This window comes from Homalodisca vitripennis, chromosome 1, assembly GCF_021130785.1.
Source record: "Homalodisca vitripennis isolate AUS2020 chromosome 1, UT_GWSS_2.1, whole genome shotgun sequence".
NCBI lineage: Eukaryota > Metazoa > Arthropoda > Insecta > Hemiptera > Cicadellidae > Homalodisca > Homalodisca vitripennis.
Window position 1 is genome coordinate 56,254,690 of NC_060207.1, and position 26,984 is coordinate 56,281,673.

At 31.7% G+C, this 26,984-nt stretch overlaps 1 protein-coding gene across 5 annotated transcripts in view; it reads right to left on the bottom strand.

Moving 5' to 3' along the window:
- The window catches only part of LOC124361892 (far upstream element-binding protein 1), a 140,223-nt gene that overhangs the window by 68,164 nt on the left and 45,075 nt on the right, over positions 1-26,984 (bottom strand). For 4 of the 5 annotated variants that reach the window (XR_006922403.1, XM_046815958.1, XM_046815970.1 and 1 more), the window contains 8 exons: positions 25,079-25,126; positions 22,921-23,034; positions 22,427-22,633; positions 20,410-20,647; positions 10,618-10,775; positions 5,889-6,179; positions 5,524-5,712; positions 5,212-5,444 (listed from right to left, as the gene is read on the bottom strand). Coding sequence is in view for 4 of the 5 variants with exons in the window: in XM_046815958.1 (XP_046671914.1) it covers positions 5,220-5,444; positions 5,524-5,712; positions 5,889-6,179; positions 10,618-10,775; positions 20,410-20,647; positions 22,427-22,633; positions 22,921-23,034; positions 25,079-25,126 (1,470 nt within the window). In the remaining variant the exon portion in view is untranslated. The remainder of the gene's footprint in view (positions 1-5,211; positions 5,445-5,523; positions 5,713-5,888; positions 6,180-10,617; positions 10,776-20,409; positions 20,648-22,426; positions 22,634-22,920; positions 23,035-25,078; positions 25,127-26,984) is intronic. The other variant, XM_046815979.1, reaches the window with a different exon arrangement.

Consider the following 26,984-nt stretch of genomic DNA (forward strand, 5'->3'; position numbering starts at 1 on the left):
CTAACCCAAAGACTGCTGTACTAGACAACTTGGCCATCAGCTCTTCAAATCTTAAAGAATTTTCTTTAATGCAACTTATTTTAAAGGTAGTACTACTTTCTAATTGCAAGACATAAAAATATTAATTTTATATGAATGAAGACAATTATTGGCAATAAATTTGGTAAACAAATTTCATAGAAAGAAAAAAAACTTCAGTACTAACCATGAATTTATTATTTACATGGAAGAAAACATAACCACACAACGTATTTGACTTCTTAAGGCTAGAATGATAACATAAATAAAAATTGTTAAGTATCAGTTAGAAAAGGAAAAATGTTAATTATAACTACAGGCTGAAAACAAGAAAGGGTTTGTAAGCAACGCATAGCCAACCTTTAATCCAGTAAATAACGAGAATAAAAGAAATGGATACAAAATTAATTACTTCTCAATCTTCCTGAATATTTAGTTGTGATTGATAATGTACCATATCAAAATGTTGAAATGCATTGAATACCAACAGATATAATTATAGAACAGTCAAGTATATAACTTCCCGAATAAAATACTAGCTTAAAATCAGAACTCTATGGTTTAATTTAACTGCACAAACCTTAATAAAAGTGTGTAAATTTGATCCAACAAGGTCATTTAGCTCTGAGTCAACGACACACATACCACCCCGGGCCCGCAGCTAACGTATTTTATTTACAATTCTTGAAAAAGTCTAATGTAATTTTAGAAACAAAGCTAATTTATATTTGTTACTACATTAAATGGCAATGTGGTAATCGGGTTTGATGTTCTCCCTCAGCATTTGGACAAACAGGTAGGGAAGGAGAGGTGCATTGCAACACAAGAACAAGAAAACCATACCTGCAATACTAGCAGTCATACTAAGTAACTGTTTCCTAAAAAATGGTTAGTCAAAGATAAAGAAATTGCTACAGGCTAAATCAGTTAACATTACAATAAAAATTAATATGCTCCTATACATGCAAGTACTAATAAATGAGCCTGTCACGATAAGGTTAAATCATTTTACAACTACTGTTACAAAGTAGGCTACAGACTTCGATTTTGAAAATGGCATGTGAAATATGGCCAACTAGCATGGCAATAAAAATTAATTAATTTTAACTTTTATTTTTCACCATAAACACTTTTAGGGAAAAAAGTCACAGATTTTCACATTATTACCATACATAGGGATAGCAATTCTGAACTTAAGGGCACATTATTTACTAATTTACTACACTATTAATCAAATAATCTAAACAAAAATCATATTTATAACACTACCAATTGTTTTGTTTTGTTATACAAATCTAAAATTCTTAAACTTTTTGATGTGTGTCTAGGAAATAATTAGGCTTAACTGTTTGTACAATAATTACAAGGTTGAGCTTAGTTAAATCAAATGTATGTTCTTAGATAACAATCTATATTTTAAAATTATCACTCAATGTATGCAGTCCGCTATACATTTTAGGAAACATTCTCCCATTAATTATTTATTACAAAAATATACAACATCTAACAGGTGAATACAATTGGTAGGAATATGCACTCTCTTTGATCTATTTTCAATAATGCAAATTTGAGGCATGGAATGACATCTAAGTCAATTCAAAATTATTTGTTCATATGCAGGTTTTTTTGCCATTTCTTATATACAGGACATTCTTTAATTATTCATTTTATTATGGCTTGAACAGAATAGGACATTTTACATTGTTCATTTGTCTAAAGATTAATTTTTAACATCTCAACAACCATTAAGTGTTTGTCCAATTGCACCAAGTTTTTTTGAATGCCTGTTGTATGGTTTCTTTTTTTCTCTTATTTGCCTATATGTTCTCTGGGTTTTGAGGCATTTTATAAACATACTTTTTATAATATATTCTAAGAGATTAAAAACGGTTTTGTCTAAAACTGAAGCTATTACAACAGTATGCTATTATTACTATTCTCAATTAATGAAACAAACAGCACTTTACAACCTGGAAAGAGTACATAGGAAAGGGTACCCAAAAGTTCCTGGAATAGCTCTGCCGTAGGCGGAGCTTGCGTAGTACAATTCTTGCCGCTTGGCTCTTGTAGCGCTGCTCATTGCTAGCTCAGTGCCGCCTGTTACATTGGCCTGACTTGTTCTGTCCCCGTGAAGTAATAGTTTTAGCTAGTGTTATTTTGTGATCATGCCGTTTTTTACGATGGCAAGTTTGAGTGTTTTCTGCTTGGCAAAAATGCTGCTGAAACAGTTGACATGTTGAAGACAGCCTACAAAGACGGCGCTATGGTAAAAAAACGGCACGATCACAAAACAGCACTAGCTAAAACTATTACTGCACGGGGACAGAACAAGTCAGGTCAACGCATCAGGCGGCACTGAGCTGGCAAAGAGCAGTACTACAAGAGCCAAGCGGCAAGAATTTGTACTATGCAAGCTCTGCCTATAGTAGAGCTATTCCGGGAACGTTTGGGTGCCCCCTCGTATTTGATTTTACATTTGGAATATTTCCCATCCCTTATAAATTATTATATGGAATATATTTTGTTAATGTAGACATAAAATGTGACATGAGGTTAGTTTTTTATGTACCAAGCTTCTCCATTACAAATAAATATCACACTTTATATATAATTTGGTTAGAATTCCTAACACAGTGCCTTTAGACTGTTGGCAAACACCTTTTACGGTAAACTAAAAGAATGTATAATTTACACCAGGGAAAGTATAAATTGAAATAAAGAGACAGGCAAAGATTAGCATGTGGAAAGAAGAAAATACTTTATGACTTCAATAAGTGGTAAAAGTTTTTATCTAATCTTAAATAAAAAAGTCCATTAATTTCACAAAAGGAAAATAAGCAGCAATTCACCAAATAAGTAAACAAAGACTGAACCAACCACTAAATAAGCATAACCTTTAAAATAATTAAAATAAATTAACTAGGTTACTGACAAGACAGGATAAGAGGTAGATTAAAAATATACTATAAGTACCAGGTGTTCCAATGTCTGATGCCAGTTTCACCTTTGTAGTAGGTTATCTAGTAAATGTAAAAAACACTAAAAATAAGATTAATGCCCCAAACACTATTTTTTAATACCATCAGTAACCCCTATCTTCTTGAGAAGACCCATGGGAAATTTGTGAAAAATGTAGAAATTTAACATTTAATATTCATAAAAAAGATATGTCTATTTTAATTTTGCTATCTATACTAATTTAATATATATATATATATATATATATATATATTAAATTTATTTAAATATATTCATTAAATGGTATTTCTGATTAAACATCAGCTGTGAGGTATTTTCCCCTGTTTATTCTATTTTAATTCTTTTTCTTGTTTATATTTAGTTAGTTTAATTATTTAATTTTGTAAATATTTATAGTATTATATATATATATATATATATATATATATATATATATATATATATATATATATAAAACATTTTCCAGAAACAAAGAAAGGATCATCTTTCTCACAGAGGTCCTAAAATTATTTTTAAAAGGCCACCAAATTTGGAAAAATATATTTTTCCATATATGTATATATATTTTTTATTATTATATATGCCTTTTATAATGTCACTGAAAAGTGACAAAATATTAACCATTGAAGTTGAAGAAACATGTCTTGGTTTTCTTTATTACCTTTTTAGTTTAGGTAGTTTTGAAACTATATGCTTAGGATTGAAAAACAGATGGAATACATAAGATTTAGACCTCAATGGTCAGTAAGGTACATGGAAAAACTTAGAAATTTGAATTGTAAAATTGTTTTACTTCTCTTTCTAAATGTATAACAATTTGTTTTCAGGTACAAGTTTTTTCAGTTTTATTAAAAACCAATTTATTTGTGACTATATAATTCTTTTAGTTTAGTATTTATTGAAGTCAGTGTTTTAGAAATTACTAATTTTATTATTGATGGAAACTTGGAAGGATGATGCTCTGCTTCCAATCACCCTGTGTTTTTCTTCACTAGAAACCTTAGAGTCTTGAAAGTTACATATTGTTTAAACTACTAATCACAGTATACATAATTTATAATGGACCTAGTCTAAGGGTTAATAATAAATTTATCCCGGCCGCGTACTTGCGTATCAGTCCATTAGCGGAACTGGACATTTTTTTACCTTGTTTGAAGCACGGATGTCATGATATTATTCTTTGAAAACTATTACACTGGTCTGTAACTTTTGGAACAAATGGTAAATACAAAAATTAAAACAAAAAAGAAACAAATGCAACATTAACAAAATACTTTTTAGAACCATAAAATGTTATTTCAATTATGTACCAATAAAAACAACATAACAAATTTAAAATCAAAATACTATTTACAAGTTTAGTTAATGAAATTAATTAACTGTAGCAAAATGTTTGGAGGCTGTAGAAGGCTGATGACAAAAGTTATAGTTGATTGTTTTAGTTCAAACAATTTCCAAAGTTTACATTAATTTCAAGATTTATTAATTTTTATTAGTGACTACAATACTTTAAAATTACTAGAATTATTTTATTTAAAATAAAACACTGCAGTTTTAACCATTGTGAGATATAGATATTAATGCCACCCGAATCACTAGTTATTATCTTATTTATAAATAAGCATACTAAATTCAGTTTTTTTGTATGTGAATAAAATTGTTCACATTAGACATTTATGATGTATTACACATATAAAAACAAATGAATCGAACAGATAAAAAGAAATATTATAACATACATAGACACCAATTAACACTGTTTCGAAGAAAACAATTGTTGCAATTGAGTCCGAAGCTCTTGCCTGTACAGAAGGTTTACGAAAAATAAAGTTGCATATACAAAACAATAAAGATGTACAAGGAAACTTTAACAAGAATGACATACACAAGAAAGAAAAACATACAAAACCATTATCTTTCACAGTCATAATATTGGGCATATAATAAAACAAACAATTTAATCAAATGAGATCTTAAAATGTTGATTCAAAATTTTAAACAAGATCCCACAACACATTTATTTACACAAATAGCACATTCAATAAAAGGAAATTCTGCGGCTTCATCCTGAAAATAAGAATGAAGCTTGAAAAATACAAACACAGTAACAAGATTATTATAAACAGATAATTATGTATACCACAATGTATATACCTTTATATCTTAAGATATAAATTTAAACCACAGCAAAGATCAAAGAAAACAAATACTCACAATGTTATTTAGTTATCAGGCTGTCCAGCGTAGGCTGCGTAGTTGGGGTACTGGGCATACTGAGGGGCGCCAGGTTGTGGGGTGGGTTGAGGGGCCCCCGGAGCCCCGCCATAGAAGGCCCCTGCCTGGTAGCCGTACTGTGCCTGAGGGTAGGGATTTCCAGCCGCTTGCTGTGGACCACCAGGCTGAGGTCCTGCCCCACCTGCTGCTGCCACTGTTCCTGCTCCTTGTTGCTGTATAAATTCATTATCATCAGATGCCTGATGTGTATCATGATACATAACACTGAACACAATTGTACAGAGTACTAACCTTGCTTTTCATGCTCGCCTCAATGGCTTCAGCTTCCTTAATTTTGCCAATAGAACGGTAGTACTCCGCCCATTGGGCACTGTAGTCAGGCTGACCATTCTGAGTTGCCGCCTGAGCGACAGGCTGAGGCTGTGTGGCCTGGGGTTGCACTGCCCCTGTACCTCCACCTGGCGCCTGCGGTCCCATGCCCTGCTCAAACATTTCATATGACCATTTATCTATGGTTGCAATAACAAAGTTCAGGCAAAATCTGTCTTCAATTGCGGATGAATGTTTTCACTTTTAAAACAATAATTAGAAAACAACCTACACTTAGAAAAAAAGAATCCTTAATATTTCCAAAGCATTACAAATGCAATAAATACCTTGTTGGCCTTGGCCTGCTGCTCTATCAACTCGGCCTCCCTGTGCATGCCCAAGGAACGGTAATACTCGACCCACTGGGCACTGTAGTCGGGCTGGCCAGTCTGAGGGTTCACCTGAACCGGATTGCCACCCTGACTAGGGTCCTGTGGGTGTGGTTGAGGGTTCTGCCAGGGCTGCTGAAAGCCACCTGGCTGCTGCCAGTTTTGAGCTCCAAAGTGCTGTTGTGGTCCTCCTGGTCCTCCCATACCGAACTGTTGTGGTGGTCCTGCATTACCTGGACCCGGTCCTGGCTACATAACACATACTTTTCAACAATCTCTCTTGGGTACCTTAGCTTTATATATATAAGAATAAAAATGATGCAATTAATTTTGGATCAGCAAAAATTATTCAATGACAAATTCTTAATTCTTCAAGATAACTTGCCAGAATACAGAAAAAAGATTTTATTGTAAATCCACATGAAATTACCTGCATATGAAGTAAAACTGTATGGAATTTTATCACCAGGCTCACATATAAACAGCTGAAGATAAAAATGTAAAGTTTTTACAGCATAATGAGATAACTTTTGGGAAAACACGATTTAATATACCAAGTATTCCAAATTGTATGCACACTGAAAGGATTTTAGAAACTAAGACATAAAGCAAAGATTAAATGTATAACAGAGCTGTGTGTAATGACAAAACCAACAAATCTATGTGATTTAAGTTAATTATTGATTGTGTCGTTGACTTGCTGCACTCAAAAAACTGTTTTTTTCTTTCTCTTGTTAGTACCTATAATGGAATGTTTTTCACATGGATTCTCCGTGAAATTTCTTCCAGATTTAAATATTATTATGAACATTTTCTTCAAGGATCAGTAAGTAACAGTTCTCTAGCATGACTATTGCAGACATTTTTCTTAATTCATCCTTTCAATGCCAACATCCAGTTATCCAGACATTTGTTATATGTTCTAAAAATCATAGCATCCTCTTTCTCAGACGTCCCGAAAATAAATATGTAGTAATATTTATAAAGCCAAAATAGGCTTACCCCGGAGGGATCACTTCTGGTTGGTTTATACCTCCAGTTATATATACCAGTTATACCTTACCACTGTGCACAGCAAAAACCGAGTCACTTAAATCTGGGCAACCTTATGGATGTCCAGGAGCGGCATATCACTAACCGCAAGTGACGAGATTCTGGGATGCAAGGGCAGTTCGATAGGTCTAGTCTACTGTGGGAGATGACTGTTGGAGTTGGTGGGGTTTGTTCTAGAGTTTCTTGCTAGCCTCAACAAGGGTGTACCACCCCCTCTATGCTTTGACTGGAGGCTGGTTCAGAGCTAGCCTCTCCTTCTTCTGGGGGGACATGACTGAGATTATTGCTCTAATTCTTCTTCATGGATCTCAATAGGAGGTGGCCCCTACCCCCTAACCTTACCCATCCTGTTACTCTGGAAGCAGCGCTAAGGTTCTTACAGGACTAAGTGCAATTTATAAGATTTTTGTCCTAAGGGAACAAAAAAAGCCAATGTATATATATATATATATATATATATATATATATATATATATATAGGCTGTATACAAATGTTAAAAAATAAATAGTCTTTCAGGAAAATGGTTGCTATTGACGATAAATTTTTTTTAAAGTAGAACCCATAATATTTGGTTATCTTTGATGTACTTGCGCAGCTGAATTGTTGGTTACTCAGCTGTAGTGTTTTATGTGTTGTTTGAAGTTCTGAAGTTATTTGTATTCTCATGAGTGTTGTGATTTTCAGAATTATATCTATACACAGTTTTAATCCAAAATGAAACACAATCATCCACCACTCAGTGAAAACACTGTAAGAAGATGTTTTCAATGAAAGTGATGTATAAGACATCATCTGATATTGTGGACGATTCTGATGCTAACCCTAATTGGGACCAAAATTAACCTGGGACATCAGATGCAAAGTCATTTTTACAAGATTTTTCTACTACTCAACCTTGTCTGTCAAGTAGTAACGACTCTGATGAAGTGAGTGATAGTGAAATAACCCATAATGTCACTAGGCCTAGAGGTTGTCCACAAAACAACGTATGCATGTCTAGCTCTTCTCATGATTTGGGTGATTCTAACGTTGGTTGGTAAAGTGTAAATGAAGGTGATGATCTAACATTTACTCTTAATTTGATCTTCCAAGAACTACCTGGTGTAAAACATTGTCTGCCTCGTAACTCACCTGCCACATCACACTTCGAACTATTTTGCTTTAAAGATCATGATGTCCTTGCTTTAAAGAATGGTGAAATACACAAACATGTATTCAGATATCCCACTCATGAGAAGAATGAAGGTGGAGATGCAAATAATAATAGTCACAAAATCTTTTTATATTTTTATACCTGATGGTAAGGAAAGAATGTTGTGTATGCTTTGCCGAAAGCACAAAAGGACTAAATGGTATCCCTTTCACAGATGCTTTTGATTTTTAAATGATACAAGACTTTAAGTGTTGTTTATGTTAGGTTTTAGATTGACTTTTTTTGTTAGCTATACTAAGACCTTTTCACCTGGTTATTCATTGACAAACTATACATATATACATACACAGTTGCCAACTAAACAGTTTCATCCCTCAAGTAATATTAACACTTGTCACACTACCAGTAGGCATAGTGCAAAAACTAAGACTATAGTGGCTTTTTTTTATAAAAAGCAAGTTTTTTTTATTTGTTAAGATAATGAAGTGAAATTAGATTTTATGTGTAAATAATAAAGTGTTGTTTTGAAAAGTATTATGGGTTTTGTGTTAATGATATTTTGGAAACCTCTACAGCATGCCAAACCCAATAAACTATTGAACATTTTTTGGGTAACTAGATATTTTTAAGAATACAAAATTGTTTTGCATGTCAGTTGTTTTTTTTCTTGTATTATACAGACAATCTTATTACCAAAAAGACCAATGACAAATAATTTAGTTTCCCTTCATAAATAAAATTTTTATGACTTTTTGAAGAAAAGTGCATAAACCATTAATGAGTGTGGTATTTCTGGGTTGCACTTATGAAAATCACTGAGGTTTTTTGAACATAGAAACAAATCTCTAGGAGCAACTTTCTTAAAATAAAGCAAGATTTTTCACTGATTTCAAAAATACCACATATTTTATACTTTCCTTGTGGGTTACATCAAACTCATAAAAAATGTTTTTATGGTTGACTACAGATTTTTTTTTACTAGTCGGATGATTGGTAACCTGACTAACAGTTTAAAATAATTTGATAATTCACTGCACAGTGTTGGGATCAACTGTTTGGTTTCCCTTTAAGGGGAGCAGGATAATAATATTTTATAATTCATAATTTGTTCCAAAGTTTCTAACAGTTTTTGAAAGGTCCTATTTTAAAAAGTTATTCATATAATATTTAAACATAAATATATCAGGTTCACTGGTTTTACACAGTGCATTGTAGGATTGAGGTGCTAGTGTGATCGACACAATAAAATATAAATCATGTGTAAGTATATGGATTGATTAGCTCTGCTATGTTAACCCAACCTTGGAACTGACTGCTGTTTCATTAGTTTTGATACGTTTGTGAGGTTATGTTACACGTGTTGAATGTGTTTCTACAAAACATTTTGAATTCTGTTTAGATCAAATTCATACAAATTATGTATGAGGCCTTCTGCATCAGCTTTGTCTCCTTCGTCAAGTTAGGTATTTTAAATCTGAAGTACTTTAGGGCAAGTTTTATAAAATGGGATATATTTTAAAATATAAGGTAAATCCTATTTTTAGAATCTTCTTACACGAGGTATGGCTATTAAATAACAAGACTGATGCTGCTGTGGATCAAGGAGGCATGCATCAATCACTATAAATCAACAGCTGTTTAACGTAAACCAGTCTCTCTTTAGTCTAGCTAGTCTCGCTTCTGTAGACAACACAGTTTAGTCAGAGCCTACGTTAGCATTTTTTTTTTTTTTTTTTTTTTTTTTTTTTTTTTTTTTTTTTTTTTTTTCCCCCGGATAAAATGGTTAGTTTAATAGTAGAGCAACGAATTATTGTGAAATTTTACTTAAACTTGGAAAAACTGCTACTGAAATTTATAATTTACTGAAATAAATATATGTCAGTGAATGTTAGCTTAGTGTTTTACTTATGATCCAGAAAGAAAGCGCCAATCCATGCACTGGAAGAGCCCAACTACACTGAGGACCAAAAATTCAAATGAGCAAGTCAAATTGAAATGTTTCTTTTTTCATATCCGTGGGATTGTGTACCTTCACTGGGTAGTAAGAAAAAAGCACCCAAAAATGTGGAAGGGGGAAGTTCCTAGCCAAGTACAGCATCCCGATGTTAGATTATCCACCTTATTCACCAGATCTTGCACCATGCGACTTCTTGTTATCTAAGGTGAAGTATGCATTAAAAGGGGCAAGATTTGAGTCTGTGGAAACTATAAAAGAGAATGCGGCACATATTAATGTGGTACTAAATTAATACACTAAACAACAGTTTTAATATTATCTGTGTTGTACAAATTAACCTCCAGAACTAATAATGCATCTTCCTTTTTACTATATTAAATTTATTGAATACAGGAACAGTTCAATTCAGTTTTCTACACAAATTTTACTTACCATTCCAAGCTTTTCAGCAATCAACCTCTTATATTAAATTTATTGAATACAGGAACAGTTCAATTCAGTTTTCTACACAAATTTTACTTACCATTCCAAGCTTTTCAGCAATCAACCTCTTGGCATTCTCAATCTGATCTGGGGCACCCCTAATAACAAAAGTCTTCTCAGCTGGGTTTGCTGGAGGTCTTCTGTCCAACTCACAATGCGCTCCTGTCTGCTGGTTTATCAGTTTTATTGTCTCCCCTCCTAGTTAAAGCCAAAATATTTTAATAATTTTATAACTAGGGGCATATATATCAGCAATCTTAAGTAAAATACAATTAGTACTTATTATTTGCTTTGTAATGTAAACAGTATCCTTACTTCACAGTATATATGAGCGAGTCACATCACTAGACTGTAGCAGTCAGGATGATGCATAAATATTAAGTTTTAAAATATTTGATAAGATTATTTGAATGATAACAAACATTGATTTACTCCCTCATAAGGTAAATGTTGAGACTGGAAGGATGTTTGTCATTTTCTATACTTATCTTTTATTTAATTTTGTACCAAAACTGCACAATACTGAATATAAGTTCAAAGTATACTTTAACTCTAGAACTCGTTATAATTATACTGGGAATAAGTGTTTTAGGCACACTAACAAAGTATCAACATGATTTACTCCCTCATAAGGTAAATGTTGAGACTGGAAGGATGTTTGTCATTTTCTATACTTATCTTTTATTTAATTTTGTACCAAAACTGCACAATACTGAATATAAGTTCAAAGTATACTTTAACTCTAGAACTCGTTATAATTATACTGGGAATAAGTGTTTTAGGCACACTAACAAAGTATCAACATGATTTACTCCCTCATAAGGTAAATCTTGAGACTGGAAGGATGTTTGTCATTTTCTATACTTATCTTTTATTTAATTTTGTACCAAAACTGCACAATACTGAATATAAGTTCAAAGTATACTTTAACTCTAGAACTCGTTATAATTATACTGGGAATGTGTTTTAGGCACACTAACAAAGTATCAACATGATTTACTCCCTCATAAGGTAAATGTTGAGACTGGAAGGATGTTTGTCATTTTCTATACTTATCTTTTATTTAATTTTGTACCAAAACTGCACAATACTGAATATAAGTTCAAAGTATACTTTAACTCTAGAACTCGTTATAATTATACTGGGAATAAGTGTTTTAGGCACACTAACAAAGTATCAACATGATTTACTCCCTCATAAGGTAAATGTTGAGACTGGAAGGATGTTTGTCATTTTCTATACTTATCTTTTATTTAATTTTGTACCAAAACTGCACAATACTGAATATAAGTTCAAAGTATACTTTAACTCTAGAACTCGTTATAATTATACTGGGAATAAGTGTTTTAGGCACACTAACAAAGTATCAACATGATTTACTCCCTCATAAGGTAAATCTTGAGACTGGAAGGATGTTTGTCATTTTCTATACTTATCTTTTATTTAATTTTGTACCAAAACTGCACAATACTGAATATAAGTTCAAAGTATACTTTAACTCTAGAACTCGTTATAATTATACTGGGAATAAGTGTTTTAGGCACACTAACAAAGTATCAACATGATTTACTCCCTCATAAGGTAAATGTTGAGACTGGAAGGATGTTTGTCATTTTCTATACTTATCTTTTATTTAATTTTGTACCAAAACTGCACAATACTGAATATAAGTTCAAAGTATACTTTAACTCTAGAACTCGTTATAATTATACTGGGAATAAGTGTTTTAGGCACACTAACAAAGTATCAACATGATTTACTCCCTCATAAGGTAAATGTTGAGACTGGAAGGATGTTTGTCATTTTCTATACTTATCTTTTATTTAATTTTGTACCAAAACTGCACAATACTGAATATAAGTTCAAAGTATACTTTAACTCTAGAACTCGTTATAATTATACTGGGAATAAGTGTTTTAGGCACACTAACAAAGTATCAACATGATTTTCAATGCATTAATCACATAAGCTCTTGAAATTAACTATTTATTATTACCTCTTACTATAAAACTCATAGAAAGTCCAAAACGTTAACATGTAAACATTATAATTAAGCTTAAGTTATTATAAAAAGGATACACTAAATACCTTCTGATCTAGAAACGAGAACCAATTTACAGTGTAAAAAGCATACAACCTGTTTTTTCTTGAAAATGATAAAGAGAAATTTTCTTTAAAAATAAATTGAAAGTCAGCCACACTAGTTATGGTGGAGGTCAAGAAAGAAATATTAAATAATTTTGTTCTTATATAATACTCTTTTTTAAGTTTGAAACACTTAAAACTGTCACACACCTAAATAGATGTTAAATCAGCCTTATCTAATCATGTACAAACCCTTAACCCTTTATAGGTCACACACATTTTGTTTTCTTGTTGTAACAAAAACTTGTTAAAATATTGAACAGCTCTTTTAAGTCTCTCTGGTGCTTAGCTTAATTGTTCCTTTTTTGCTATAACGAATAATGGCTTCATCATTGATTGATTGATTGATTGGTCAAAGCTAGACTCAAACCTATTGCTGCTCAGTAGTAGCAATGACAGATGAAATGCAGAATAGACTCGGTGCTGAAAGGAGAAACTTGTGGGCAAATATTAAACCATTATGATTTTGAGCTCTCAGCCAATCAGATTCTTCTTGAAGTTTGTAGGGTTACAAAAGTACCCTTGAGAGCTGGCATGCTTCGAATATTAATCTTTCAATTCAGAAGGACTATTGAAAATGAATATTCATTGCCAAAGCAGAGTTGCACAAATGTTTCACTTTTAAGTATTGATCTTTTTTATAAATGACTTATACATCTTGTGGTATAATTTGGGTAGGCCATGTTTGTTTTTAATATAAACAAACAAGACAATGTTACAGACTAAATAGTTTTTGTGGATTTTTGCATCGCACAATGTTTTAAACTTATTCGTTTCATACTTTTGTAATTTATGAGTTTAAGCATCAGACACATTTCTAAGCTGCATTTAACGGAAAAGTAACTGCACTTTGGTATAAAAATCCAAGTAAAAATGGAACTTTTGAAATAAGTTATAAAAATTAAAATTATTTTAGTCGGCATAGATGTAAAACAAGTTATACTTTTTGCAAATTTGATGTCAACATACATTAATTTGAAAATATTTTCAAAATTGTAACCATTATATTATTACTATATTGTTGCCCGCATCTTTGTAAATAAACTGGTGTATAAAAGTTTCCTACTGAATGATAAATAACGAAATGTGATAGATAATAGAAAATGCTTGCAGGTTTATTAAAACAGTGCTGTCAGTACAGAGTGGCACCATTGCCAGCTTGAGGGTTACCCTGGGTAAGAAATATTTGCAATAGAATACAGAAATTTCAAGCATTATTTTATCAAATTCAAACATAGTTCCTCCGACACAAAATTCAAACAAATATAAAATATGACCTGAAATTAATTGTTTATTAAATGTCATGATATTCGGCTAAAAGATCTAAAAAGAAAAAATTATATAATAAATATTATTTTACGTAATATACTCCAAATTTGTTATATATTATTAATCTCAAAAGAAGCATTTTACAAATTTATATTGATTTTAGGATGGTAAAGATTGAATGATTAATCTTAGAACTATATAACAAAGGTTATGAGAAATAAGAAACAAAAATCGTGGAATAAAGATTAACCTAGAATCTTCAAAAAATCGTACTTATCTCAGATCAACATGAGTGGTGAATACTATGATAGTTTGTAAAGTTTTATGACTGTGTGTCGTAAGCTGTGCATTTTGTTCAAGCATGTGCACAGTTTTGTACAAAAGAATATACCATGACACTATATCAAATGTTCGGTAATGATAGAATAATTAAAAAGAAACAAAATACATTAAATATAAAAACCTTTTTTGAAATGCCTCTACCTTCATTTCGGTTTTTAAATTAAACAACTATAGTTCTAAAAGAGTTTAATTAAAAGTTTATAAATCGTGATGGAACTCGTATACAAATTTTAATTTAATACTTAGTGTAGTTTGTACACTTTAATGGATCTTATTATAGTTAGATTACACTTTATTTCTGTTTTAACCCTTATAGTGCTGCCAGCATTTTCCCAAGTCATGAGCATAAGTGCCATGCTGTTTGTAGTAGTTGTAGTTTGTAGTAAGCTTTTGGGAAAAAAGCTGTTGTAAAACTACTATCCAACAGATTTTACTAATTTTGTTGGGTTTTTTTGTAATTAAATGAAGAATATGAAACATATTGTTAAAAACAAAGTTTGCTTTATACAAATTTAAGTTTTTACCAATAAATATTTTAACTCTTTTATAAAAAGATAAGTGTGAACCTAATTTGAGTGTATACAGTATTTTTCATTTTTTTTTCTTTATACTATGATACAGACCATAAAATTCTAAATAAAACCCATGTATAATATATGATTCTACAATAAAAACAAACATGGAATTATATGTATAAACAAAATGCTGCCCGGTACCGGCATTAATTAATAATATAATAATCTGGAAATTGTATGAGGTGTGTGATTTATAAGGAAGAGACTAAAAAAATGCTTGAAACAATACAAACACTGGAAAGTATAATTAAAATCTTACAAAGGGAAAGTTCTGATCAGCAAAAACAGTATGATCCTTTGAGTCCGGAGAAATTCACCTGTCTTAATTGCTTTCCCCCTCTTAAGAATATTAATAATAAACAAAAACCTCCTTCTGTTGATAATAAATGGCAGGAAGTGTCCAAAAGCTCTTGTCGGAGGAAACAGCGATCATTTGGAGTAATTAAGAATGTAGTGGATTCGGACTTCACTTCAGAGAATTCTTTTGCAGTGCGGGCCAGAATGACTCTGAATCAGAAAAGTCTGATTACAATGAATGCACTATCACATCCAACACTATCAGTACTCCATACGAACGTCCACAGTCTCTTACCCGGCAAAAAACTTACAAAAAAGTCTCGTCTGCTCATCAAGAACGAAGAGGTCATATTAATATAAGAAAGAATAACGGAACTAAACAAAAACTGCTTTTATGCGCCGATAGCCATGGCCGTGATTTAACATTTCACTTAAATAAACATCAGCAGCAACTTAAAAAACACACTAAGTCATTGGAAGCTGTCGGTTTTATTAGGCCTGGAGGTTTAGCCGAGCAGATTTTGAACTTTGACAACATTGATGGTGAAGAACTGGGTCCTGATGATGTGCTGGCCATTGCATGTGGGTCTAATGATGTTTCCCGAAATGAAGCACAAAATGCAATTAAAGAAACAATTGTAAAATATAATAATTCTAGAGTAGTCTTAATGGACTTACCCTTTAGGCACGACTTACAAACTTGGTCATGTGTTAATGAAGAGGTTAGACAATTTAATAAAAAGCTAGAAACTATTAGTCAAGAGTTCCCCAATGTCTATCTGGTTAAGCTTAGTAGAGCAGACAGACACGTGCATACTCAGCATGGCATGCACTTAAATGTAAGAGGGAAGCACTGGCTTGCAGGACAAATTTGGGAGGCATTGGATGAGACCAAGAAGATAGAAGTGTCCACGACCCAGGGAACTGCTCCACAAGAAGTATGTGCCAGCAAAACTGATGAGAGGTCACCTAACTCAAACGCTGCTGATGGTATCTGTGCTACAGCCTTCACTTCAGGCTCTGAGCCACTCATGGATGGGGAAAAGGAAATGCCGGCCTCTTTGGGAAACTGTCTACTGACAGATCCAGCTGCACCACCATAGAGACAAGCCTTTATTCACAAAGTGTGAACTGTTGTAGAGGTAACCAAGGCCTTGGTTATCAGAAGTCTGGTAAAGATATGAGGGTGTCGGATAACAATAATGACATTCCTTTCAAAAGTAAAGCTAACTGTAGGAAATTTATAAGAATATTGCAGGCTAATGTACAATGCATACGTAACAAGCTACTTGAGCTTGAACATGTGGGCGAAAGTCATAAGATAGATGCAATTTGTGTTTCGGAGCACTGGATGACAGAAAATGAAATTGACTTGTTTGTGCCCAGTGGATATTTGCCTGCAAGCTTCTATTGTAGAAGAGAAAAAAAGAATGGGGGGTCGGGGATTTTCTTAAAAAGTAGTATAAAGTTTGAAGTTTTAGATTTTAGTCAGTATAATGCGGAGTTAGATATTGAGTTGTGTGGTGTCAGGCTGATTGAACAGAATATCATCCTTGTAAGTCTTTATAGGTCTCCTCAGGGCAATCTCAAAGTTTTTTTTGACAATTTTGAATTGGCAATGAAATCAATCTTTAAAAAAAACAGCCTGGTGACAGTCTGTGGTGACTTCAACATCAAAATGGCGTTGATTGATCAAAATATTTCTATCAGTTTCTCTAATTTACTCAGATCTCTAAATTTAAACTGTACTGTCAAGTCTCCAACCCATGCAAAGGCATGTATAGATAATATTCTGGTCAATTTCTCAGAGGACTTGTATAAAAATTGCAATATGGAGTATCAATTTGCCGATCATAAATCTAGCATGATTAATATTTATGTAAGACAATTGGAGAATAAGAATTCAAAAGAGAATATGGGTAGTATTAAATTTGAGTTTAGAAAACAAAATGCGGCACAAATAAATAAATTTATTATGTTTTTGAAGGAGGAAAAATGGAATGAATTGGATGAAAATATGTTATTGAACTTAGGGGTAGAACAACTTTTTAATAATTTTTTTAAGAAATATGTAGACTTGTGGCACTTTAGCTCTCCACTAATCAGTAAAAGTAAAAAGAAGAATATTAATAGTAATAGGAAAATCAACTGGTATAATGATAAATTGGCAGAAGATAGAAATGTTATGTTAAATTTTTTTAATGTTCATAAATGCCTTAGAGATAGGGGGTCAGAGCAGACACCTGTAGCCTACAACGTGTATTTAGCTTCTAAAAGAACTTACAGGTCAAATCTGACCACCGCAAAAAGGCAAGCTTATGAGCAGTATATAGAGACATCAGCTAACAGTTGTAAGGCTGCTTGGGAAATAATCAATTTGGAAAAATCTCCTGCTTCTTCCAAAGATATTTACTTAGATCCTGAACTTACTAACCAGTTTTTCCTTGATTCAGTCACTGAGCTCTCAAACAATCTGCCACAGAATAATTCTCCTTTCATGGATTTATTGGGTAATATTCCTGTTCCTCCTAACTCATTTCAGTGGAAAGAAATTAAACCAGATGATTTAGTTAAAATGGTTTCTAAACTCTCAAATTCCAAAAGTATGGACTATTACTGGTTATCTAACAATATAATCAAGAAAACCATCCATGAAATCAAAAGGCCATTGGCTATTGTCTTCAATAAATGTCTGGAGGCGGGTTTTTTCCCTGACTCTTTAAAAGTGTCAAAAGTTATTCCGATTTGCAAAAAAGGTGACAAGGACAAGCCGCAAAGTTATCGTCCAGTTTCTATTGTCCCCATTTTCTCTAAAATTTTGGAAACCATCATGCACCAACAGCTTTTTTGGTATTTTGAATATTTCAATCTCCTGTCTGAATCACAATTTGGTTTTCGGCCAGGCAGGTCCACAACTTCAGCGGTGTTGGAGGTTATTAATCATACCCTTGTGGCCTTCGAGAGGAGGGAATCAACGGCTCTATCTCTCTTAGATTTAAGCAAAGCTTTTGATTGTGTCCCCTTTGATTCAATCATTCAAAAACTCAAATATTATGGTATTTCTGAGAGTGCTTGTCAGATTATTACCTCTTATCTATCGGATAGAAAGCAGTTTGTATCTATTAAGGGGTGTAATTCTTCAATGAAAGAGGTAACAATTGGAGTCCCACAGGGGTCTGTATTGGGACCTTTCTTTTTTACTGTAATAATTAATGACCTCTCAGTGAACTTAAATGTAAACTCAGTTATCTATGCGGATGACACGTCTCTTTTCTCGAGTAACCGATATCTGGACGTCCTTCAAACAGAGATTGAAAATGCTCAAACCGGAGCATTAAATTGGTTCACCTCCCAACAAATTACATTGCAATCCAGAAAAAACTCAAAATCTGTTGCTGAGTTTAACATCTAAAGAAAAGCCTCATCCTGTAAAGTTGTTAGGCTTTGTTATTGATTCGAAATTGACCTGGGCTCAGCATGTAAATAATGTGTGTATAAAAATCTCGAGAGTCAGCTATTTACTATGGAAATTAAGAGCTTTAATATCAATAGAACATCTGAGGTCTTCCTATTTTGCACTGTTTCAATCACACTTATCTTATGGTCTAATTCTTTGGGGTCATTCTTCTGGTGTATCGGATATTCTCATCATACAAAAGAAAGTCGTCAGAACACTGTGTGGAGCCAGGTATCTTGAACACTGCCGACCTTTGTTCATCCAAGCTAAAATTCTTACAGTGATCAATTTGTACATCTACCATATCCTTATCTACACAAAAACTAACTTACATTTATTTTTCACTAGGCAGCATTTTCATTGCCATTTGACTAGATTCAGCCATAAGCTTGACTTGCCACAGCATCGCCTATCAAAAACAGGCTCCTCACATCAGGTAAATTGTGTCAAATTTTTTAACAAATTACACGTTTCGGCTCATGACACTCCAATATCTAATTTTAATCACAAATTGACCACCTGGTTACAGAATAATCCATTTTATTCTGTAGAGGAGTTTTTACAAACTGATGTTTGCCTTATCTTTTAAGCATAAGTAGCCTATTTATCTGTCTAATTGTTCATTCATGAAATGTCTTATTTATGTATCTTATTTAATAGCCTGTTTTTTAATGTATAAATGTGACTGTGCCTATTTCATTGTAATGATCAATGGCAATAAAGTATTTGACTTTGACTTTAATAAATTGTACTTAATATATCAGAGTTTAGAAATTACACATAGTTTTCACAATACATCAAATAAAACATTAAGACGACACGAATAAATATGATTAGTAAATGCAAAGACAAATACATTATCATAAAGTCTGTTCTTTTTAATACTGTAATTTATTTTATCCCCGATAAGGAAAACTCGTCCAAAAAGTAGTGACTCTCCTGATAAGTACCACAAATTTAATCAGAGTAGGGAAACAACATAAAACTCGTATTTATGGATAGTTTGGAACCTATTGAATACAGCTAGTTGGTAGGTAATTTAGCCAAAATAACCTTGTACTATATAAAATATTATCGAAATACGAAACATCAAAATTAACAATGCTGCAGCACTCAAAGGGTTAATTAAATATATTAACTACGATTTTACTAACTGGAGTTACAGTAAACTTGGCAAGTTTGTGTTTTTAAAAATAATTATGACATTACTTTACATATTTATAATAACTAGTTTTTATTGTTTGTACATGAAATATGTTAAAGCCTAATGCAACAACCTTTTAGAAGTTAAGTCAAAGTGATTAATAAATTTACCAGTATTCTTTATATAAAATGACAGAAATACAGATACTTACACAGTTTAAATATTTAGCTACCATCTGGGAGACATAAGCAACTATAAGATTTTTTGGCTTATATTTGGGAGACGACGCTCAAGGCCACTTATTTTCATAAATTTGACATATTTAGAAAAAAATAGCAGTGTTCGTTTTACGGAATTTAGTGGAGGCTAAATTATTGACTAAAAAAAATTGTAATATAACTGTAGATTACATATGTGACAGCCGGTTTTAAGTGTATCAAGGTATGAAAAATATGATCTGAGAAAAAAATGTGTATTTCATATTATTAATGTATTTGATACCCTTACAACACTTCACCAAGACTAGCGTAGCTGATAATATATTTCTTTCTAAAAGAAATCCCCCTATCGATAAAAAAACAAGGTTGATTATAAGTACACTACCTCTGCCAATGATAACACCACACTTGGCTGCAGGAACTGTGAAAGTGGACTCCGTCTTGTCTCCACCGGGTCCACCCATGCGGCCATTGTTGTCCCAACCCCGCCCGCCTCCAGGGCCTCTGTCGTTGAAATCTCGAGGACCACCACCTCCTCCCATCCTGTCAAAACCGCCAGGACCACCACCTCCTGGTCTGTTGCCACCTCGTCCACCTCCTCTGCCCGACTCACTGTCTCTCCTCTGCAATTACAATTTATATATTTCCAACCTTTTGACCAAATTTAACAAATACTTCAGTGACATTGATATAAAAACAAGGAAGAGGATTATAAATCAACAACTTTCTTCTGATAAAATTACCAATATTCCTACCTGTGTGTTTAAAATAAAACATGCTGCCTAAGTATTATGTATGTGTTTGTGTATATGCTTATATAATATATATATATATATATATATATATACTGATCGAATAATTAAGACAGACTGTGCAAAAGGCAAGGATGTTGCTATCAGATCAACAAACTTGAAATTAAAATGTAATTCACAAATCAATCAAACGCACCACCATTAATGACATGGGACTCTTGCATACATGGACAGCTGAGAACATTAGTGTATATTTAGGACACTGGTTTGTTGGAGGAAACAGATAACTTGATCTATACTTTTAAAATTATTTTTAAATTGTGGAAGGGAACCAAAACATCAACTATAGAGAAATGAGAATCAAAATATTTTTAGAGTACATTATTTAGGATGTAAAACATGATAAATTATTGCTTTATTTGTTTAATATCATGATATATATATAAAATCATCATGACACCATGAAAGTATATTCTCAAGCACATATGGTGTGGTTCACGATTTAGACTCATCCTAACATGTTAATGGGTTAATTATTATACTAGGCATATCTAGAAAGTAAATGAACAGGTCACAAAATAGAAGCATTGAGACTAACTGGTTAAAACAACTTAATAAAAAACCAATATCCATTAAGTAAAAAAAATCACAAACTTATGAAATATTTAAAACTGAAATAAGCAAAGGGAAGAGAAAACAACATGTATGTATTTCAGAGTTGGGTAACTACAAAAATATTGTACTGTCAGCCTCAGAGAACAGAACTGATAAACTGCTCTAATAAACACCATGTTGTATTTAGTCAAGTTAATTAAAACATATATATTTATCTTGAGTGCTATGAAAAATAGAGGGAGGTTTAAAATACAATTCTTACATAGTTACAAAAACTTACATTATTATTATAAGACAAACAAAACAAATCAAAATAACTCTACAAGTGGCTGTCTTGTACACATTACCACATAAAAATACATTTATTTGAAACAGGCATTGATTTGAACTATTTTTTTACAGAAAATTCAACTATTTAAAACAGTAGCAAACTTAATCTATTGTTATGCAATGAAAAAATATGAAATGTTAGTCAATTTATGAAAAATTATATTGCACATTTAAATTCATTGGAACCTTATTAAAATGGGATCATTGTAAAAACATGGTTTTTATGTATTGTAATTACTTTGCTGCCTATTTATTATAAAATAATTAAATATAAAATCATCAAAAAGTAGACATGTTATGTATTATTTGAGAGTTTAAACAAAATAGAAATTGTCCAATCAACATTAAAACCATTGAAGTAGTCAAATGTTAAATTACTCTACATTTTTATCATTTGGTAAGACTTTCAGAATCATTAAACTTTGTATAAGACTCAATTAATATTTATTGGCTATGGGTAAATGTGGTAATTACTTGGCTGATAAGACACAAAAATAAATTTTTTCCTTTTAAAATATCTGACTGAACCGAATGGTTGGGCACTTTAAAGGTGTATAACAGAAAACAAAAGCAGGTAAGAGAAGATTAACAACAACCAGAAAACAAAAGAGCAGGCTTGATGTGTGTCACTAATTAGTCAAACTTGGCCAAGCGGAGGTCCAAGAGGTTAGTGGAAGGGCTCATGCAGTTACAAGTGTGACTCACGAGCACGCTATCTATGAGCTCTTCGATCCTCTGTCGAGCTTCCTCCACTTGCTCAGGCTTGCCTGTTAGCAGACACCGGCGGTCACCTGGCCCGTCATCCCTGCCCTGCTGAAACTGTACTCTGGCCCCCGTCTCACCCTGAATCTTCTTGATCATGTCACCCCCCTTCCCTATGACCACACCCACAGCAGCTCTGGGCACTGCCACCTGCAACACCAAACTGTAGAAATATTGGCAGAGGGAGGATATTTGTGTCAAAGGAGTCACAGGATGAAGAACTACTAACAATTGGTACGTAGGGTTAAATAATTCCAGAGATAAAGTCATGATCTAATCTAACTTATATTATTTTCAAATCATAATAAATGAAGTGGCACAAGTACAAGAAACCATGATGAATTACAAAAACATGGATACTAAATTCATTAAACATGGAACAAAATATGTTTATTACTAAACTAGAATAACTCAGAGGTTTTACACAGACAACTAACCTCAACAGAGTCACCACCTCCACTGCCAGGACCACCTCCTCCACCATTGAAGTCATTTCCAAAGTTACCTCTATTAGCACCTCCGCCGTTTCCACCACCTCGGTTAAAGGCATTCTGAAATTGAAATTATACTTTATTGTCATAACAATATTAAGACATGAATTATATCCATAATCATTTAATAATATGTATGAACATACAAAGCTGAAAAATATACAAATCACACAACAATGGTATACCATGTTATCTACAACTAATTCTGTTCTGAAAGGGCATCTAATGACAATTTTTTTTAAACTTGGAACTTTGATTACATAATTTTTTATAACTTTTTAACAAATTATTTAAATACTTATTATTGAATTTGTAGTCTATGAACCACTTACTTTACAGTTTAAATATAAAAAAATAAATTGTAGTAAAAAATTACATATTTGTATTATAGGGAATAACAACCTGTCATGTTTTATTATTTTAATTTTGATGTGGTATGTATTTACTTAAATTTTTGTAAGATAATAAGATATTTACAAATTTTAATGGGATTGACAAAAAGAAAACACTGGTTTGGAACCAAATTTATAATTTAATAAGTAATACATTTGCTTATGTAGCCAAAACCATATCTAAACATGACACAAAACAACAATATGACTTACAACAAATAGACCGATTAAAATAGCTTAGCATGCAAGTGGTAAAAACTTTAACAAGTTATTTATATACAATTTTGTCCAGTACAGTACTTAACAATTTGTATTCTAAGGAAATCCATGTTGCAAGGTTGATTGTTCATTGGGGTTATAAATTTTAAAAAGGTAAATTGAAATTAATATTTAGTGTTCTCCTGAATGAGATCCATTTTAACAAATTTGCACGTTAATTACATCATTCCAATTTAGAAAATGTGTAATTACATTCTAGTTCTAAAACTAAACATGAACCAACACTGTTGCTCAGGCAAAGAATTTTTCAATATTGCATTCCACTGTATTACTAACTTAAACGCTTACGTAATGTTTGTAACAAAGAAATCACTTTCTTACTCACAAAATTTGCAAATTGCAATAAATTAAGGGATAAAGACAGAAAATTGAAGATAAGAAGTACAGAACAGTAATTAAACAAATGCATGATTTTTTAGCACATGCGTTTTGAACAAGGGAAAACTGACCACAAATTTTCATTTAAAAATAATACACAATTCCATACAATTTTTAGGCACTCAAAAGTCTGTTTTAGTATTAGCATTTGAATAAACATAAATCTAATTTCGATAAGGAAGCAACATAAATACAACTATGTCACTTATAGAGAGCTGGGTTCTCAGCTGGTCACTGTTATCATTAAACTTAAATACATTAATATGTTGAGTTTAAAATATTAATTTAATTTATTTGAGAAGTCTTATTAGTTTTTAATGAATGCCATTAAGATTCAAACGATATTTTCAACAAAAAACAAAGTATTTGCATTTTTCATTAATTTTTACTATGAAATGAAGACAAAATCTTTGTACCAAATTAAACCACACAAAGAAATGAGTTTAACTGAGCTCAAGTCTGTTGTATTGTACATGTCTATATTATATATAATACTACAATATAATTAATGAGAATAAATTTGTGTTTGTGTCTATTATATAAAAAGAATCAACTACATGCAAAAATTTAATAATTACTACTTATAGACAAGTTATTGTTAGTAATTTTTCATTAGAAAAGAACAATTCAGTAGATCGAGAAAAAATTACAAGGGGTAAAGCTTACATGGGGATTACTGAAATTCTAATGAATTTACTTCACACTTTGGGACTAGATAAAACTAATTTAAAAAATCAGAACTCACCTTAAAAGCCGATTTCCCGCAGCAGTGAAGAGATGCCAGTCCTTGTTTGTGGATTATGTCATATTACTTTGTAATTACCGTACTTATCTATCAAGCCTGCTCAAGTGTGTGCTGGTTGTGCTCCCAATGCTACTCTTATTACACTTTTATTTAAGCATGCTAAATTATTAATATTACCAATACTGAAACTACCTCTAATCAATGAACAAATCAAAATATAAATTCAACAAAGTAACTAGACATAAATATAACAATATACGATTCAACATAAATTAAAATACCAGATTTATAAATATAATTTGTAGATTACCTGCATTTCTTTTTCAGCAATGAGTTCATAAACTAAAGCTTTAGCGTGCTGAAAAAAAGAATAATAATTAGAAGCAATACTATGTATCATCTTAAAAATTACATCAACAAATTAAATTTACAATTAATGTAATTTAACCTATATTAAAAACAAGAACTTTTAAAACTTTTATTACAAAACAAGATTAATTTTTATCTTCATTTTTAACCCTTTCAACCCTTGGCAATGTCCAATTTAACGACATTGAAAACCTGCACAAACTGCTATCTTCTGTGAAGTTTTACAATGGCTATGTACACATAAACCGCCAGTAGCTGGTTTTATTAATATTTGCAAACAAATTTTAATCTAATAATGAAGTAAATACAGCTTTTTAAATATAATTTTTTTGCCCTTAATTGCTTAACTACTTGTAAAAAGACAATGTACACTTCCACTCAAGAGAAATTTTTCCACCCAATGTAATGGTTAGATAAAAAAGAATTGTACATGCGAAAGTTGTTCAGTTTTGTACTATCTTTAATTTGATTAGGTGTAGACCTCTTACCATTTGAAATTACATACTTATATTAAAACAAAACAAAACAAAAAATGGTTTTGACAATAGTAGAGAAAATTTGAAAAGTATCCAATACACTGATTATTTGAAAGCTTGTCATTACGTATTGAAACAAATTTATTTTGGTGTGGGTTCACTTAACAAACAATAAAGAAAAACAAACATTTTCTTTACCCTTTACACCATTTTGAAACAAATACATCTAATTTTCTTTCTTGAACAAAATGTTTAGAATGCAAAGACCTTTACAGATATGATGTAAAATATGACACAGAGGTATGTAGTGACAAATATTTTCGTGCCTATTTAGTGGAGAATCCTTTAAAAATAAACCTCTGCAGTTAGCCATTTGAGATGGGTGGTGTGAAACACCCTATGTGTGCAAAATACAAAAATTAAGTTAAAAACAGGTAAGTGCTAACCTTTTTACTCTTGTTAATAATAATTAAGATTTTGAATTTTTAAATAACTTGTAAATTTGTAGTGTAGTGTTCTCTTTAAGTTTGACAAGTGCCATTATAATTTCTTACATGTCCAAAACTGGATTATCTTATTAAAAATAGATCTCTTATATTTATGTGAGTCACACATTTATAATACATAAGTTACATGCACTAACTTGTAACAACAACCACAAAAATAATGTTTATAAAGTTTTTTCCATGGTGGCTTTATACATAATTGTATTTATATGGTATAATGCATAATATTTTAATCCTCTCCTAGACTATCTCTTCAAAATCTGGCATTAAAGCACGATGGCCAGCAACAATTGATCTCTATGCTTTGTTTTGCCATCATTCACTTTTTGAATTGCCAATGAAAATATCTTTTGACGGTATTGTCCTTATTCATTGAAAGTTTTTATACTTAAGGATGTTTTAGGATGCTATTTAGGAGTAATATACAAAACGTTTGATTAAACTCTACATTGACGAGTGATTTAGTTTTTTTTCATTACTATTTCTTGTTCTTCTATTTTACAGAGTTACACAGACTATTTGTAACATTTTGCAACTACTTTATTACTGACATCATATTGTTATGTTCAAAAGTAATTTTTTAAGAAAAAAACTGTCATTTTATATGACAATACAAACAAACGTTTCTTGTACAAATGAGTTGTTGTTTAGGTTTAGATTACCTCATAAGTTTTAAAAAAATGTTCATATACCACACACCATATTTTAGAAACTGAGAGTGTTGATACTTCATCTAATAATAATATTCTTTACAAACAAAATAAAGTAAATTCTAGCTTGATATTATCATACACAATGATAATATGTATTTCTACATTTAATGCAAAAATATGTGTACAACTAAGCTGGAAATTTTAAGATGCCT